The 20,279-nt window shown below is 38.7% G+C and overlaps 1 protein-coding gene across 15 annotated transcripts in view; it reads right to left on the reverse strand.

Annotated features, from left to right (window-relative positions):
• Positions 1–20,279, reverse strand: part of LOC118403953 (double-stranded RNA-specific editase 1-like) — a 146,449-nt gene that overhangs the window by 11,433 nt on the left and 114,737 nt on the right. Inside the window, exon 1 of one of the 15 annotated variants that reach the window (XM_035802852.1) lies at positions 9,072–9,150. The exons of 13 other annotated variants lie outside the window; for them this stretch is intronic. Coding sequence is in view for 1 of the 2 variants with exons in the window: in XM_035802850.1 (XP_035658743.1) it covers positions 685–721 (37 nt within the window). In the remaining variant the exon portion in view is untranslated. Of the gene's footprint in view, positions 1–684; positions 851–9,071; positions 9,151–20,279 lie in introns of those variants that run through there. One more of the 15 variants, XM_035802850.1, reaches the window with a different exon arrangement.

Raw genomic sequence — 20,279 nt, forward strand, 5'->3', positions numbered from 1 at the left:
TGAGGTAGATTCTCAAGACTTCAAACAAATTTTCTGACATGTTAATTTTCTATAATTATTCTTCTGTGGTCAGCTGGTCACCAGGAAAAGTAAAGAAGTGTCCTTCTTTTACTTAAAGTCTTCATTTCAAAAGACCTACATTTTATATCATTGTTGTACAGGGGGAAATGTTCTCACAACCCTGGCATTAAGTTGACATGCCTTTTTTTGAAACCACGGAACACAAAATTAAGAATAGCACAAAGTACGGTAAACCAGTAGAAAACTTCGGCTATCTATATATATATCTTCTAAAGACAAAATTCACTACTAAACTTTTGATGAAAACCTTTCTTTAAGTGCCAGACTAGTAGCACAACATTCCTATTATCGAAATAAGATTAAAGAAATAACAAAATTTCTTCCCCCTTAAAGAAATTATGTTATACAAATGTAGATACAAGGTATAACGGATTCAATTATGCAATAACTCTTAATAGGATCATCCAAAGATACATTGATGATTGTACAACTGTTACAACTAGCTAGCATCTATCTAACATTTTAGAAATCTGGGGTAAACTCTACCATACAAAGCTGGCCTCCAAGGCACATTACTTAGCAACAAGGGTGAGTGAAATGTCAAGTATTACATTTGTCTTCCTTTTCCAAGGTATGAATGACTTGAAAGGAATAGAACTATACCTGAAGCAACTGCTGTCAGATTCCCTGCAAAATCCATCTCTCTAATGGAAGAGAAAGAAATCCCAGTTCTGCTCAGAGGGCTAACTCTAGACGCTCTCTTTTCTGACAAAATCTGGAGTAAAATTATCCAACAAAGGAGCGCAAACAGTCTGGACCTCTTTTGTACGGTTGACGGCAAGGATAAATGGGGGGTAACACGATCCCCTACCGGATTCCAAAACCAGAGCACCACTTAAAGAATCCTCCAATCACACCGTACAACACTAAGCACACAAGAAGTAGCAACGCCGAGCTAACAATCAAACACTTTGCTGAAGAGTTCCACAAATATGGAGAACGGGCCGAGCGAGTGTGTTCCTTGTTAACTGTCACTACTGCACAAACAGGCAAATATTAGGACTCGCACCCTAGTCTCAACAATGGGTGTTGGTCTTGGTACATGGTCTAATACCTAAGGAAAATAGCTGCACATTTCAACTGCTAACCTCAAGACAAATAAATATAAGCATTTATGGTATCATTCTCTTTGTCCAGAAAAGTAACTGCCTTGAGCTTTCTTAAGCTTTCAACAGCTAAGTAAAATAGCTGCACATTTCAACTGCTAACCTCAAGACAAATAAATATAAGCATTTATGGTATCATTCTCTTTGTCCAGAAAAGTAACTGCCTTGAGCTTTCAACAGTTTAATTTGCCAGCACCTACTTTGTACAATTTTAGCCATGAAGATAGTGATAAATGAATGAATATCAATTACGGAATAACTTTTTTGGTGTACATTAATATTCTATCTCAGAAAGACAGTTAAACTTATAAAAAACAAACTTTTCAGAGATCACCTTACAACTGAATTTCTGTAATTATGCTGGAAATAGCTATTATCATGAATTATACATCTCATAGCATTATAGCATTTCTGGAACTTTTTACAAGACACTCTCATTGAAATACACACTGTGTATTTCTTCTTCTTCACAGAGATAGTAAAATGTGATGCAAAACAAGTATGATATTGACCTTGCCCAACACAGAACTCACCCCACAGCCCTCAATAGTCCTGTTAATTAAACCCATTACATTGTATTTGGATACGGTAGACGGAACATTGATGGAAAATTTAATCAAGGAAAAGTAAATTAACATCATTAAATGCCACAAATTGGAACTGGCTTTCCAGCGTCCTTTGCATTACTCCCTGGGTCCAAGGACATTGCAATGTGACCGCTCGCACCGTACTGCGATTTTGAAGTGGACATTGTCCTGGATACTGGAGTAACGTCCGAAGTCAAGCACTCTCATAGAATGACATCTCACATAAAAGGGTCAAGGCAGCTTTTGTTTACAGAAATATTTGTTTTCAGTAGGATTTTTACTAACTAATGATTCAACTCTACTTAAACATGCACATATGGACCGCCTGACAAATGTGACCATTTTGGTGGTCCCTCAGACAATATTTCCCATTGACACTAGCATTTAGTTTCGAGTAAAGTTGAAGCAAAGATTTGGTACTGTTTTGTCCCCAACATATCTTTACTGACCACTATGTGGGCTTGGTACATACATTTGTATTTTTTATATTTAAAAAAACAGCACTATTTGTGATTGGTTCCCCAATGTTATCATACACAGCCCTTACAACATTCAATTACAGCCTAGCACATTGTTTGAAGAGGACACTGTTCAGTTAAAAGCAGTTACCAGAACCACAAAGCAGAGAATCAAACACAAACGACAGCTAAGGCAGGCCACTCTCGTGATCATAGCAAGCCACACTGTTGTATGTAATAGATAAGTGTTACGATGTTTCTAGAACCTGTAAAAATCTATCTCAAACATAACCTTTTGTTATACTATTGGCCAGATGGTGGCTTCTAAATTACTGGAGCAAACATAGCCATAATACGAAAATGTCATTTGTACCCGAGTGTTCATGCTGTCTTTCAGTATTTGTTTGATGCTTTTTATTGTCTCCACTGACAACTTGGCATAATAATAGCATATATCAGAGGTGACAGCCCATTATCTAGATGATGTACATTATAAGAAATATCCTACTACACATGTATAACTAACATAATTCACGACATATTGTTCAGGCAATGTTTTGTTCAAGGCACAAAATGACATATTATAATGTTCATCACATACAGTACTACACAGCCATATAAACTTTGATATTTCTTTCCTCCCAAGCTTCACAGCCATGTGAAGATTTTCTGTTCTAGAAAATGAAACTATTCTACAGCTCTGATCCAGATAAAACCCAAAACTGACACTTCTTGAACAAATATTGACCCATCTCTTACCTGAGAATATTTGGCACATGTGATACTGAGTTTAAAGACTTAATTTACTATCCTCCACAAAAGTTACTGTAAATTCTTTCAAGCAGGAGGGTCTAAAGGAGTTTCAGGAGAAACTGGATATACTTAGGCTGCCCCCATACGGGGTTCTCTGTGTAGGGCATTGTCGTGAAACTGTGAAACTTCACATCAAACAAATAGACAAAGTATCACTAGCTCTCAATACATGTATTGTTAAAGAATATTGAATGATGGTATGCATAATAATGTAATGTAATTAAGGCCACTGACACACACCTTCATTATTACCCAATTTATCATAAAATGGAAACAACAATTTTACAAGCACTGTCAGTAATAAAGCCAGAGCAGTAGTACATTTTAACATGATGGTACTTTTTGGTAGGATTTTTACAGGCACTGCGGGTAATGCAAAATGTCAAATACAATCATTACTGAGCCAGACAGTGTGGGGTAGTCATGCATTTGATGAGGGTAATCACATAACCCTAATGTGGGCTTCTGTAATAAAGCAATAACACTCCCAGTCCACAAAGTCACCCAAGATAGACAGTGAAACTAGACTGTAATGACATACAACGTCATCTCTAGCGTCACATTGTACAATTCATCATCTTGCAAGTTCATCGTTAAAACATGCAAAACCTTGACGAAAATTATTTAGCGATGACAATCATACTTTTATTGCTTCTATCACATCATGTCTGACCTTTTTCTATTACCATAGTAAACAATACATAAATTTGCATGTCATAAGAATATGTAGGGGAGCATATGTGTGGTTTTGGAACCTTTCTTAAACCTGAAAACATGTATATGATTGTCATGCAGTTTGGGCAGAAAATTGAACTCAGTACTGAAACAAGACCAAAACCCTTCAAGATGAAAAGAAATCAGAAGTTCTGCTGCAGTACCAAGGAAAGCTGCCAGGGGGCCCAAATCGACCTTGACCTTCCTGAGACTGGCCCCCATACCAAATATCGTCACATCCATCCAGAAGTTCTTAAGTTGCGCTGACCACAAATTTATCTGCTTTCTATTTACATCGCTTTTGTGCTACTGGTAAACCCCACAACACCCTCCCTAAACAGGAACTACTTTGTGTAGTAATCCAGCTATTGCACCTGCTTACAATTAATGGGACATTAAACCCATCCGTACAAATACTTGAGACGAGAGCTCTCTTTTAAAGTTTCTTCTGAACAGCATAACGTCCAGCCAACCCCTTCACAGAGAAACAACAAGAGGTACTTGTGACTGGAGCACTGTTTCTCTATCGTTTCAAAATCCAGGTGCAGAGGGACAAAGAGAGGAGAAAATGCAACAGCCAGGAATTTTCTGTTCAACAACTCTGATACCTTTGTGCAAAACAAAAAGCTCAGTGGTTATAAGCTTACATGGTGAAGGATAATTGTCCAGAAATTATCCAAATCAAAATCTATAATTCTTGTGAAACATCCACTTATTTTGCACCTAACAGCTGCTGCAACTGTTATTTCAAATTGTACTTTATATTCCTTAATAATATATAGAATTCTAACAGTCGTGTCCACATGATGCAGTGGTTTCCCATATACATTTGTATATCTGGTTCAAATTCCAGGGGCTGTCAGCCTGAGTTTGTACTCTAGTCTGTCCAGACACAACTGGAGAAGAGTTGCATCATCCTACTGGTAGGGGAGGTATGAGGGAGCCTTAGGGTGTTAACTCTGCTTATAAAAGAACCAAACACACTTATTGAGAAGAGTAGTGGTGACCTAGTGCGCTTGTCCAAAGATAAACAAGCCTTAGCGAAGCCTTGTGCTAAAAGCTAATGAAAATGTGTCATGCTTGTAAAGCATATACATGTAAATGATGGATTTTAACAAACAGGGTCAAATGGTTCTACAGGCTTTACAAGGAATAAGGGGTAAAAAAAATACTTTGTTTCCTGAAGTCCTGCCTCTCTGTCTCTATCAATTTCTTCTCTAACGGCAGTTTCCTTTGGAACTACCGGTACAGCAGAGTATCACCATAAGAACATATCACCGAACTTTGCAATACAAAGTTGATGTATGTAGAACTTAACACGAGGTTATAAAAAGATTACTTCTGACTTCGTTATTGCGACTACGTGACGGGAAAAGTCGCAACTTGTTTTATCGAGATAAACCCCAAGTACCCGGAATGATCTAGACGCGGCGGCACCACATTCATCAACACACAACCAAATGACCTCAAGTGCAATTTTGTCAGAATGAAAATCCTGCTGATAACATTTCTCACAACGTTTGAGAAAAGCATTCTTCTCCCAGCGGTACTCAAGGTGAAGACATCAGGGTAAACTGTCATCTCCCGTGTTATCGTAATCACAAACATGCCCCCCTCCCACCCAGGTGCCATTTATAAAAAGGTCCCTCCGTGTACGCCACTCCCTCGGGGACTCTGCTGGAAAGAAATTCATTAACGAACAAGGTCGTTTATCATCTTTCCTTTATTACATGAGCTAAATTAACCAAGCTTAGCCCCATATCTCTCCATTCTTTATCTTTATGAAGTGATGAAGCAGAAGGGGTGATTAAGCCCAGGAAACAAAGAGGATGCTGATTAACTGACATCATTACCTCTCAGGTCTGATGGGGAGAAGTGAACCAGGAGAAATGGAGGAAGTCCTGTGGGCGTGCTTAGATAGGTCAGACCAGATGAGACCGTACTTTTGAAGGACGGAACTGAATTTTCAGAGTTAAATGTATTTGTCAAAAACAGGCTTACACGTAATACACTATATGCACAAAGTGATACCCAGATTACACCTTGCATATTATGTAGATATCCCCATGCTGAACAAACACTTCACATAATATAGAATTAAAACAGAACTACATGAGACTGGCCTAGAAATGCTCTAAAATTATCATTTTCTCATGTTTAAATACATTTCTAAAACAAAATGTTCGCAATGCACGTTCAAACTTCTTAAAAACTGCTTAACCCACACTTACATGACAATCCTGTCATTTTGTTTTGTGAGTTCTCAGATTTGAAAGGAAATGCTGGAAAAACACGATGAAAACAAAGCCTGAGGACAAGGTTTATGCCTTGGTGCACTCACTTTTATGGTGAATAGTCACATTCGTTCCACAAGTTTCCTATAAGTACACTCTGCTTTTAATATTTCTGGTAACCTTGATTCCCACTTTAAGGTGTTCGAGAAGTCAAGGAAAGAAAGTGCTGTGGCCTTGAAGTAAATTGGTATGGCCTTATGATAATCTTTGTAACAGCAAAACTAAAAAAAAAATCATCATCCTACAAGTCATTACACTTGCCAGGAACAATCTAGTACACTGAAAAGACTGCCAGAAGACCTCATATTAGACAAGTCATCTCTGCAGCCCCAGATGTAGGTTAATAGTGTCAACCAAGGCAGTACTGAGTGACTGGCTTGATTGCCCCACGAGCAATCTACTGTTGGTCCAGCCCAACACTTAACCCAATTCCGAAACATCAACTCATCTGTCAAAGTGTAATGATTAAATCACTGTCAGGGCGACTACTTTTAGTGCGGAAGTCTACACTGACCTGAGGATGGAAAAAACTACAGGGGAGTGTCATACTCAATGTGGGTAGGAAAATTTCCAATTGCATACAGAGAATGCAGTATATGTCTTGGGTCTAAAGAGTGTACACATATAAACGCATGCTACTTGTCCCATAATATAACTATAGCATCTTCTTTAAAGAATTCTTCTTTCTTGTATGCTAAAATACTTTCAAAAACTTTAAAAAGTTTAAGTTTTCACTTTGACACCTTATACGATTCAAGTTCATGTTCTTCGAATTCTATCTCTAATCTGTGTAATAGCAAGGTTTAACTGTTGAAGGTTTTTGTGCCTTTCTTTCTCCTGTGCAAAAGGAATGCTAAAAATGGTTGAAAGTGAAATGGAGCAATCTATTCTGAGGGCAGGGGTCGTAAAGTTGATGATAGGAAATCATTACAGTCAACAACTCAGTTAACAAGTTTCTCCAAGTTGTCAATCATACAGGAAGTAGGTCAAATCCAGTCACTTGAGACCGTTGTATCTTTGCTGTGCGGAGGAAAACGTAATGCTAGGGTTTAAGGTTGAAATTGCTGAAACTCTCAGTTGTTTCTGCTTCTTGTTCTTTGCACTTGAACCCAATTGCTAGCCTAATGGCATCGGCAATTACAAGTACATAAAGATTGACAATCCTGGCTGCTAACACCAAAAACAAGTATCACTGAACCCCTCATAATCTAATCAGCGGCTTCTAACAGACACATGATTTATAGCAGTCTCAATAATTATGTAAATAGCCAAGCAAAAATATTGTGATTACATTAATTTAGTCATATTACCTACCCGGCTGTGCATCACTCTTAATACATGGTGTAGACATACTATATTCATCAATGATCTTCCTAAGACTGTTTTATCTTAGTTTAGGGCATACTAATTTATTTTCTTGCTTCTCAGTCATCTTATGGTGAAAATATAGCAAGTCACATTTAGTGGAAAATCATACTAGAAAGGAACGGTGCAATTGCCGAGTGGGTAGAGTATTCCCCCTGCATTTGGTAGGTAGTTTGATCCTCGGCCGAGTCATGCCAAAGTCTTTAAAAATGGTACATGCTGCTTTCTCTGCTTAGAACTCAGCATTTGGGAAAGAGTACGGAAGTTGGACACACACCAGTACCAGTGGACTAGCCCCTGCTGTAGTGATTGCACAAAGTTGTGTGGCCCAGGGCTACTGAAATGGAGATGGGCGCTGCCCTATACGCCATCAGGCATGGGAAGGATTTTAACTTTGACACTAGAAAGAAGGCCTAGAGGAAATTTGATTATGACTATATGATTATCTATAGGAATTAACAAAGGAAATTGTTGTTATGATATTACATTTTTGTACAAGACTACATTTATGTAAGTCTACAAAATGGATGGATTGTCTACAAAACTCAATAAGCTTTCACTTTGTTATACAAGGACTTACAGCAAGACACCACAATGTGCAACACAATCTCTACCAGGCATTAATAACATAATGATGATCCATCCATTGACCTGTGAGAATACAATAATTATTATCGCACACATCAAATCAGAAGATGACATTTGAGCTGAGAGAATGGATCATTTCCCCTCTGATGATCATGACTTCACATAAATTGTCAAACACAGATGTACAAAGCAGCATCTGTTCATATACCCCCGGGGGGTCCCAGAAATTACAGTATACATATCTCTGTACATAATACCTATGATTTATCATAAAGCAAATATAGTTATCAACACGGAAGTTATCCTGAGTATGCATATTCTAATGGTACATATTAATGAATAAGACCAAAAGCAACTTTAGTTAGTATATTAAGACCAAGCTAAAGAACAAGCTTATATAACAAGTATAGCATGTCTACACATTCATTTTGTGGGCTCTTTAATTTAGGAATAATCATCCATGCATATAACACACTCTCCGGTTTAACGTCTGTTGGTAACTGATTTCATTATGTACTGTCAGTTGGCATGCTATGAAAACAGCTTGTTCAAGCCAGAGAAAAAGAACTAACAATATAGGAATTTCAGTTGGAGTTGTTACATGGCATTGAACTAAGTTTGATTCTTCAAACTATAAATATATACATTGTACTTTGACACAGAAAAATCCATTTTGCTAAAAAAATAAAGTGGGACATACAATATATATGTACTGCCGATACTGTTACATACTGTGTCATGTTACGGGCATTTAAACTTAAGGTTGATTAGCAACATTAGCAATAAGCAATGCAATCAGATTGGCACAATAATGTTGTAGTTATGTACAATTTTCCTACCCACAGTTGAAGTGTCTGTTTTAGCTCTGAATGGATTTCACCAGGGTTCCAAACATTGTTTTGTTTTCCATTCAACATTAGTAATAGATACATAACTTTCAGTCTAAAACGTGTCATATTTCATACTGCTCAGGAGAGCAATTTCTCTTGGTCTGAAACAATGTCTACAACAATGGAGCCTAACTTCATCAGTACACAACAGAAGGGAAGAAGAGTTTGAATGTACCTGAGTTGTAGGAAGACACGTTTTAGCTTGATAACCATGAGATCCCCTCAGCCTTGGCGGGCCCACGTTGTAACCGTAATGACCGGTGGGATATTGGAGATCAATGTGAGGCAATAACCAAAAACCTCACTCTGCATATCAAATGTGAAGACCGAACCATTATCATTTACAGGGGGTTGAAGCTACTACTACCGTAACTACACACACAAGCTGTGTGATCAGAGAAAGGAAACTGTTGTCAAATTCCCTTGGAAGATTGATACACACCGGTGTTGCGGATGGACTAATTTTGGCTTTTAATTTTCTCACCTAGCCGAATCTTTTCTAGCCGTGTTTTTGTGTTCATTTCCGGTTGGTTGCTGATGATGAATTACCACAGGGATGCACAGGAAATTGTCCACCCAGCCTACCGTGGTCCTGTGGTCTCCCGCCGGTGATTCCGACAGCACTACTGCCGTTTTATGAAGCTATTTCACCCGGGGTAGCCAAGCACGGTGCACTTGGGTGTCGTGGTTTAAATTAAAACATGTCAGAGGCAGCCTGGCTGATGAGAGTGGGCAGGGATCAATGAGGTAGAGACATGGTGATCTCATCAGGGGGAGGGGAGGAGATATGGGTTAGTTGAGTGTTCTATATCAAGTCATGTTAGAATATTACTGTATATGAAGCTACTACTACTTGCAATTAGCCCTCGGGCACGAACTTGCAAATAAACTTCTTCTTACTATGAATGACATTTGGAGTGACTCTGTATTCATATTTCAACATTTGTTTGGCTTTGCCGTATCATGTGGCTTTTCAGAGCAGGAGGAGAAAACAAACTAATACATGTGAAAGTTACCCACACAGCTTGTTTTGTTTTCCTGTCAGTCCAGCAAAAAAGACTTGTACTGATAATGTTTTAAAGATGCGTCTAGTAGTACCCTTTTGAAAATTGTCATCTCCTGTTTTAAAGGATGTTACTTCTAAGTATGCAAGGCATTCTGCTGGTATTTGATCCTAGCATACCAGAGTTTCATATTGAGTCAGCGCAGATAAGCATCAAAAATACCTGCACAACTCAAAGTGTACCTGCATTAACCTTCATATCCAGGTGGAATTTCCAGTACATTCGTACATGTACCAGCATCAGTCTCTGTCATGCAGACTCTCAGTAGGGACTATCCCCCCATCATCTGTCACCCTGTCGGACCAGAGATCAGGTAATGTACAGAACCAGGGGAGGTGTGAGTCTCTCAACTTCATTACCTTTTTACTACCTGCTCCCAGCTGAGAAAGTCCCAGGCTATTTCTGGGTGGATGAGTTAATGATGACAGTGGAACAAACCAACATATTTCAGTCAACGCTCATGGATGCTTTCAATAGATAGCTTTGACAAAAAAATTAAAGCCATTTAAAAACGACAAGTTTGTTTATTTTTGTGGACACTTTGCTGTTAAAGGGAAAGTAGGGTTTTGCAGTTCATAAACAAAACAGCTCTGCAGTTCAGTCTTTATAGAACTAAAACCGTAAAAATAAAATCACCACGAACATTAGAAAATTACAGTATAATATTAGGGCACTGAAAGTGGACCAATGAAGCAATAGCACAGAAAGACATTTGCGTGCAGTCACATGACATTGAAAAGCATTTTCACAATCTAATTTCAAATATTGAGATTAGGCTGTACTAAGCCTTCGATTGGCTTAAACATTTAGACCTAGTGACAAACATTTTCTGCTTATAGCCAAGGCACTACATTTTGTAATGAAGTACATTGTACCTGTAAGTAGTTAAGTGAAGCTTTATCAGCCATGGAATTAAATAAGTTTGTCGAAGAGTCTTCGCATAAGCAGCATGAAGCAGTACTAAATCCATCAGCTAGGTGGCGTTCTTGAGCAAAAGCTGACAGAAATGGTTCTTAATTTTGACTTTGACTTGTTGGTGAGTTTGCAATTCTCACAGTAAAGGACATACTGTAGGAATAAGTAACATAGTAATAAGATAAGCCATAAATTACTCATTATAGGTTTAACTTTACATCAAGTTCCCCATTTTGTTTTAAATTTTTAAGAGTCTGAAGTAAAAGAGGATTTTACTTGACAAAGATGAGAAGAAACAGAGACACAAAGAATCTCCCTCCCTGCCACACTGGACCCTGGGAAATCATCTCCTCTTCAAAGTGACCTGTCAATCAGTCAGGGTGCCTGAATGGGCTTACCCTGGGCCGTCCTTTCAATTACAGCCAAGTGCCTGATAGATGGATGGTGAGATTGCTTTTGCCACTTGGATAACAATGCCTAGGGGGGCACTCTTTTCTTCTGAGTGGTGCCATGGCCTGTTTACCACAGTTCTGATTGAAACCAGTCTTCTTATCTGTAACATTGCACTATCTTATATTTAGTTAAACTTGAGCTCGTACTTACGAAGAATCATTCCAAGATACATGTAAATGAACTCATTAAGATTTCATACCATTTTCAGTCACAAAAGGAACAAATTCAGTGTAAATTAATAAATAAATCTTAAGCAAAAATTAAGAACCTTTGTTGACAACATTGCTAAAAGATTATGATGTATGAATTATTTATTGATAGGTTTGTGCACTTTTACAAACACTATATGGTTATCCATATCAATAAGTTATTATGACAGGTCATTAAATCAAATCTTTGAGTAAATGGACATGCATTGCTCATGTGTCTGCTTGGATCAGACAATTGTTTAGAATCTCCTGTCATCTGTAATGTTTAATAATTCAAGGGTCATTATTCTCTTTGTGTATCTGTCAGCTATTGATATAACACATGTAGCAAGAATGTTGATGATATGGGTATTTTGTTGGTTTAACAAACACAACCCTTCCCTTTTGAAACTTGTTCCCTATATTATATTCTGGTACGATTAACAGTATGGTCGCTAACATCTTAGGAGGAGATGGACGAAAAGTGATGCATGTGTGGATGTCATCCATAAATCAAATCAAGTCAGTGCTGCCTTTACTTTCAACCTGGTAAAACAAGAGTTTGGTTATAAAGTAGCAATTCCCCCTCCCTATACAGCTCCAGTGTTCTGGGTAGGTTGACATTGCCATTAGCTTTAAGGTGGTAGAACAAGTCATGAGTTTGGTAGTTGCCCCCATCCCCATACAGCTCCAGTAAAATTTTAAGTAAATGTAGGTTGACATTTCCATCAGCTTGAAGCTGGTAGAACAAGTCAAGAGTTTGGTAGTTGCCCCCCTCCCCATACAGCTCCAGTGTTCTACAATGTAAGTACAATTTTAAGCTGGTAAAACAAGTTAAGAGTTTGGTAGTTGCCCCCCTCCCCACACAGCTCCAGTGTTCTCATCAGTAGGTAGAACAAGTCACGAGTTTGGTACAGTAGTTGCCCCCCTCCCCACACAGCTTTGGAGTTCTCATCAAGTTGACAGGTAATCAGTATCGATGTTTGGGGCTGCATGATGACCACATTTGGCTGATTGGATCAATAAGGTCAGATCGCCAGTTCCGCAGGTCAAACCTGACTATCCTGTCACTAAGTCTGATGGACATCTATCTCTCCCAGGGCGATGCTTTCACATCTTACTGTGCATCTAACTATCTTTGGACTGTGAAAGTTAACTTTTTATTTAGACATACCTTAGAACAGCATGGTAGCAGACTTGTAGTAGAGCCTCTGTACATTTGTTTTTGTATGAGCATACAAACTCATATTAAAAAAAACAATGTAGGAAAACAAATTTGTCACCTACAAATAAAAACTATGGTCAAGAGTAAACCCTTATTACATTATATATACATACTTCATATTTTCATTAATGAAGGATTCATTCATCATTTCTTTACACCCTCAAGCTTATGTGAAAAAAATTGATGTGAATAAAATGTAGATTATATAGAAGTAGGTTGTAAAGCCATTCAAACTTCTTGTGAAGCTGTAAAACTGTTTCACTTAATAAAGACTGACTTGGGTCAATACTTGGTTTCCAAATCAATTGACCATAAGAGACTTAAGCAAGTTGCTTCAATCCCAATTTCATGATTACTGTGAACTACTGGCGGACCATTTGGCACTTAAGCGAAGCTTGTTGTAAGGGTCAATTGTGTTATTGGAATGGGAAATAATGAAAGAAGTAAATCAATTGTTCCATTGGGTCACTCACCAATCTTAACTTTCTGTTAGAGATTCAAGAAACTAACTTGCTACATACTATAATTCATTGTATCATACAATTGCAAAATTTTGGAACAGTTTGACTCGGGTAATGACACTTATACCACATCAAGTTAAACCATTGGCTTGCAGATGACTAAAAAATATTGCAAGGATTTCGTAGCAGAGTCTTCTTTTTTACTTAATGGTCACCACGTAACAAGACCTGAAGGTCATTTCAAGGTGTGACACAAAGGCCACTCCAACTCCAAGGTTACGGGTTACATTGTAACTGGAACAACATCTCTTCTCCCTTGGTCAGAAACATCATGATTGAGACCAGTCAATTGCTCACTACAAGTGAGGAGTTAAGTAAAGAAAATTGTGTAAAGTGGCTTTCCCAAGGGCACAAAATCGGTGACCTCGCAGGTTTTGAACTCAAGACCTCTTGGTCCTGAGCCCAAAGCGCTGCCGATTACGCGATCTCACATAAAGTTTTAGGTCAGTTTTGATAATATCTCCTACCTCTCTGTTTGCATGTTTTAATGTTCACACATTATTCTGCAAAAAAAAAAAGTCATTTTGAAAATCAATGAAATGAGGTAATATGGCCTAAGCAGCATACTAATATGATCACTACTCCTAAAACTGAATTTTTTCTCAAGTTGTGCAAAGTATGAATTTTTTTCCATACATACAATCCACTTTGTTCACTGTTACATACAGAGTCAGCTACTCAGGTCATTGCTCCCAAACAGTTTCTGCCTATCGGCTTGACTAAGTGTTACCAATATATGCAGTAACAGTGGCTTCCCCACTTAAATGATTACTCTATTACAGGATGCATCCAGAGGCAGGGGATCGTGGCCCGCGGGGTCAAATTTCATCAACCCGTCCCGTTGTGTAATCGATTAGCGCGCTCACGCACATTCCTTTCCCCCCAGACAGGCTGTTGGAGGCTTTCTGGCCAATAACAATGCCTCCATTACAGGCGCGTGCCTCCGTGCCACCCCATATTTGTCATCCAGTAAACCAGCTTCTCCGGTTATCAATTCCTCTATTATAGTACCACCTGCTCCTCGATACATGACCTTCCCTGCTATAGGGGTGGCTGGACGGTTACACTGATATCATCTCAGCTTTTATTGTGGACAGAGGTTAATACTGTGTAACAGGAGTTTTGTAGCAATATCTCAGATTGTAAAACTTCTTTAAAAAGATGTTCTTTCTCAGTCGTGTTTTATGAAACTACACGGACTGAAAGGCTGTATCTGTAAAGAGTACACTGCTCACATCCTCTAGAACCAATTATACTGATGAAAGGGTTCTGGATGTCAAATGTATCATCATCATGCATGGTAAGAAGTAATATACTTTTTACATGTAAGACATCAACTAACTGAAACCCTGAAATAAGTCACACTTCATAGCAGTGAGTGCAAACTGAAAGGCCTTGAAGCATGGAACAAAAACTTATGTTTTGAGGTATGTCGAAGACGTGATCATCTCAAGGGTTCATATAGGTGAGAAAAATATGCCTTTTGTGCATGGTTTCTGAAATGTCCTTTAATCCTGTTGACAACTATGTTATCTTCTTTATAGCAAAGCAGTGTTCAAGCCAGCCTAAAAAAATTTCCGTCCCATGGATTTTGATTGGAAATCCTGACGAATGCACCACACCCCTAGGTAGGTCCAGGGGTATGCTCCCCAGGAAAATTTTAAAGCTAGACCCTCTGAAATGCTATTTCCTTTATTTTGAGGGGCAAATATTGCTGGTAGACCCCCTTCCAAAGCTCAGTCATACAGATGAAGCAGAGGAGAAATGCAGGAGAAACACACCAGGCAAAAAGAGAGCTATTTCCTGTGTGTATCCTGCCTTTTTTACCCAGTCAGAGAGCTTCTAATGTTTGTTTAAGAGGACATACAACGGACAACTTCCCTTTTCGCCAATTAGAGACAGTGAATCTTATGTGTGTCTCTTGTGATTCTTGGTAATCAATCACCCTAGGAGGAGATGGGCAAAGCTGATGGTCAACAGGCTCTTATCCTTACAGTCTCTGCAGCTGATTAAGTGTGAAAAATCAATTATCACGGAAATTAGCTATGATTCCATTGGCTTTCCCTTCTGTTTCCCTCAGCCATGCATGGGAATCACATAGGAAAAGTGTTCCTGTATGCATCAACTGTATGACTGAGCTTCGCGAGCTTGGTTTAATTCATATCTTTATAGGCCAATTTGGATGGATTGAACAAAATTAAAGTCTGTCCCCAAAAGCAAAATTCCATCAAGGGGCAGAAGTATGAACTGGGTAGAACCCTGAAGCAAAGGATATCTCATTTTGCCTTAATAATCAAATATCATTACACACTTTGTAGAACAAGATTCTCATTCTACTATGAATAACATAAAGATGTAATTTACTCAATGCAGCTACAGGCTGAACAATGTTTTCATTTATGAGCAAGGCCCTGTCCTATCAAGCCTTCTCCCCAAACAAATGCCGCCTCCAAGGCAGTACCCATCATATGCCCTACAAGGGCAGTCTGCTGACAACCTCCTAATGCAATTTAATCAATGACGGCCTTTCACGCCGCAAAATGAACGGCTCTGCTCCCCGCAGTGCGCTGTCAACTCCAGGCCATATACAAAAGCCTGTAATTAAGCCATATCTCCATAAAGCATGACTCCATTGGCCCTGGGTGATCAATAGTCCTTGGACCCACAGATGGGCTGTGACACCATGAAAGTCACTGGGCACTCAGAACCACCTGTCCTGGAAAACTTTCCTGGCACATGCGTACACTTCCTGTGGGTGTCTTACCGTAAATTTGTTCATGTTTGCAAGGGGTGGAAATTCGGTAGAAGGGGAATAGAGGATTCTGCTGTGTTTGAATTATACAGATTTAGAATGATTTTAAGGCCCAGTAGTAATACATTAGAAGGCATATTCATGATGGAGAGGTCACCGTGGAAACCATGAAAATAACCACACAGGAAAAGTTTAGGGATTACCAGTATGTAAGGAAACAGATTGGTGTGTATTGAACAAAGAGAACAAAAAGAACAATAAAGCTACAAACTGACAGGTGGTGCAGATGTTTTGGAAACTGAAGTAAAAGAATAAAGTAAATCAACAAAAGTTATCTTCTGTTTGAAACCTTCGTAAGGGGGATGATGAAGAAACAGACCCTACCTCTGCTGCCAATGAACTCTTGCAAGACTCCTCTAACTGTCTTGTCAAAGTATATCATTGCTTTTCTATAGCTATTGGGTTATTACGAGTGAAATCATCCGAAAAAAGTGCATCATTTCCACTGCTCTACATAACACTATCTAATTCAGCACCAAGGACATCTCTAATAAAACACTCAATTTGTATTACAGTTATTCTATTATAACGCTCCTAATCATTGTTATCAATCTCCTACTAGTTACATTTTAATTGGCTTTCAGTTCTTAGTTAGGGCTTTAGTATTTCTAGACTTACTCCTATGCAACTTGGTCAATACACATCTAGTTTTCAAACTAAATGTATGAATATTAGCTACAATTTACTGTTACTATTACATCATCAGATTAAAAACAACAACAGCACCTTGTAAATTGCGGAACCTGCTACGCTTAAGAAGATAACTCAAGTGAATTTATATCACCAACCCCACACAGGAACTGTTCTGATGTATATGAAAAGTGGTGGTTGGCAGAGGGAAGGCCAACCCCAGGTCAAACAACACATCATTTTGACAGCCACAGACAACATGTCTAATGTTTCCCAAACCTGACGATCACCTCAAGCACATCCAACGCTCGTTTTCCTGTACCATAACCACTGCCATCAAGAGATAACAGTGCAGGCACAGAAATAACTCGGATGGCTTCTTACTTCCCCTAACCTCCTTCTGAACCTACGATATGAGGAAAGGGTTGCCAGTAGATTGCCTACCAGACCCAGTAGGAAATTGGCTCTCTTTATCAAATGGCAGGTTGGTCTGTTTTTAGGCCAGTGTGCCCTGTCCCACTAACCCTTCTCTCTATCACTAGTACCACACCTGCTCGAAAATCAACCCAAAACTGCCAAATAACTCACTAAGGCCACACCATCTTAATTTCTTTGTTCTCGGATTTCCAAAAATAGCGCTGAACTGGTATATCATATTAACATGAAAACTACCAAATAACTCACTAAGGCCACATCATCTTAATCTCTTTGTTCTTGGATTTCCAAAAATAGTGATGAACTGGTTTATTGTATCAACATAAAAACAGACTTGAGGGGAAGGTCTGTACCTTAGTAAAACAGTTTCAGTGACTGGATATAGTCAAATTTTTCTCATAACCCTTTGTTCCCATGCATATGGTGACCTCTTGCTTGATTTTACTTTTGAAATATCTAAGATCAAGGCTAATAAAATGGTGTGGCCTAAGAAATGGTCTATTAACTCTAATTTCTTTCTACTCAAAATTGGATTCTTAGACAACAGCTCTATATTGCCAGACAGGTCACGTAACTAGAACGACAACCCTGAATGACCCTATTGACTGCAATAACAGCAAAACTCTCAGGCCAAGGTGCAATAAACTTTGCATTAGCCTGGAGGAGATTTTCATTTATTGTCCTTTATATTGAAGAATGTGGTTCACTCAAGACATTCATCAATGCAATACCAATACTTCTCCAGATGCTAGTTTCATATCTGACCTGCCAACCTAGATATTTCATATGCACTTACCCGGCTCCAATATGTAAGCACTGCACTGTTTGCTCTTGGAACTTCTTTTTACATGATATTTAATATGTTCTATACTACTTTCACTGTGGCTAGAATTTGCAAAATACCATCTCTAAATAGGACTGTTTGAATTTTGATGAACCATTAGGAAAAATATCTTAATGAAAAAGAAATGAAAGAGGAAATGTCTAATTTCATCTGATAGTGGACTTTGTTGATGTGGTTTACGAACATATTCTTTGGCCAGTTTCTCTCAGTAGAAGAAAGCCTTCTCTCTGAAAATGCTAACTCTTTTAGTGCAAAAAAAAGAGTAAGCTAAGATTGTTTTTCTTACCTGTGGTGATTGTTTGACATTCCAGGAGTGGTTCACAAAAGGACAGCAACAACAGTCGACAGGTGTACATCAGTCATCGTGGTGGACAGTGCCAAGAGTGAGGGAAAGGGGGAGAGAGAAAAGAGAGATTCAATTTAGTTCAAGTGGCTTTCAAAGACATGCATACATGTACAACAGCTGCAGAAGACATTTCATCATCATAATCATTATCATGCGCATTCATATAATATAATGTCTAGCACTACTTTTCCCTTTCTTGCTTTCACCTTTTATATCATAAGTAAGTACACAAACAATGGTAGTTATAAAATGCTTGGCTATAGAAGCGGTATTTAATCTTCGAGCTACATAAAGTCCCATAGGTGACTGTCGGCACCTGCTATACCACCAATAGAGTACGGAAGTTCCTGGCGTAATAATTCTCAGTGGATTGGCCAGACAATTTATTATGTAAGTTCTTCTACTCCATGCCGATAGCCAAGACAAGGATTTGACCTCCTGACCCCAATTCAGACTCTTCCATCCTCTGGGACCACTTTAATTAAGACTGGGGGGGGGGGGCTGTCTCAGCACTCTTCTCAGTCGTACCATCTCCAGAATTAATCAGACTGCTAAGTGGACAGATCAATGACTGACCCCGCTGGGAGGGTGTTCAAACAGATTTCCCCCTGGGTTTCAGACCTGAGCCATTTGTCTAAAAGATGCTGCTTGATAAATGAGGATATTTTTTCAACTCGCCTTATATAAGAAGTCAGATAAGGACACTGTGCTTCTGTTGCCAACACCGCAAACTTGTCATTGCCAATGTATGAACACTAGCGAAACATGGACTTCTGAAAAATAGGATCATTCCAGACGTATTCTAGTTTGTATTTAGGTATCTAAACCCATATTCAAATTGTATGTGGAAAACAATGATTTAATTTACAGAAGAGTCAACTACCAAATTGAAGGCCTATGGCATCTTTTACTTTCTCCAAATATAACTCCTAAACTTTAGATGCCTTTACCTACTTAAAAAAAACGTTTTCTTTACAGAATCTCACTAGAGGTACTGATGACAAAAACGGCTATCAACTGACAATCTTCAGCAGACATTTCCTTTCTACATTTACATCTGTCTCTGTCTGTGGGATTTCTGTTTTCAGCTTATTGCAATGGTTTGAAAAGACACATAAGATACCCTTTGATCAGATTGACCATGGTAAAATCCTAATTGATATCAGTCCTACAACTTCAGCTTTGGTTAAACATTCCTATAACTTATAAGACAATGACAGTCTCTGCCACATCACAGGCCACTGTAAACTTCAGCTCACAACACATATTACATGCACCTTGTCTTCACTCTTCTCATGCCATCTCATCATTATGGATCTCTAATTGATGAAGCTTTCACACCTCAAGAATCCAACAGAGGAGACATCACAATGAAAATAATCAGATACACATGACTCAGTAGTTTTGGGAGCATCTGTCTCGTACACAGTGTCACAAAAACCATCTGTCTCTGACAGTATCAAGGCTGTTGCCACATTTCCTAAATTCATAACAATAGCCTTTGTTTCAATCAATTGTTATGCTGACATGTTTTATGGCAAGATAACAAATACAGCAATCTGTCTTAACGTTCTTTCAACTTCTCAGTCATAATACTTTGTAATCCTCCAAATTTTTTTTCTGAATCAGTCCTTTATCTGTCTTCATGAATCCTGGAGGGAATACAACACAGACAGAATACAAAATTACATCTGACAGGGAAGCGAGTGAACACCGGCCTTGCTCACAAGTTGACACCAACCTCTCCATCAATGTCCGAGACGAATTGGCTGCTATGTCCCTCTGACACTTCCGGGGACGAATTGGCAGCCGCGTTCCCCTGACACTTTAGGGGACGAATTGGCTGCTATGTTCCTATGATGATTGACTGTCATATAGTGACCTTTTGTATGATGGATTGCTTTTAGTCTGTCTCCGAATGACAGCAACAAACTCCAATCTATTTCAATT

Source organism: Branchiostoma floridae, chromosome 16 (genome assembly GCF_000003815.2).
Source record: "Branchiostoma floridae strain S238N-H82 chromosome 16, Bfl_VNyyK, whole genome shotgun sequence".
In the NCBI taxonomy this organism is placed as follows: domain Eukaryota; kingdom Metazoa; phylum Chordata; class Leptocardii; order Amphioxiformes; family Branchiostomatidae; genus Branchiostoma; species Branchiostoma floridae.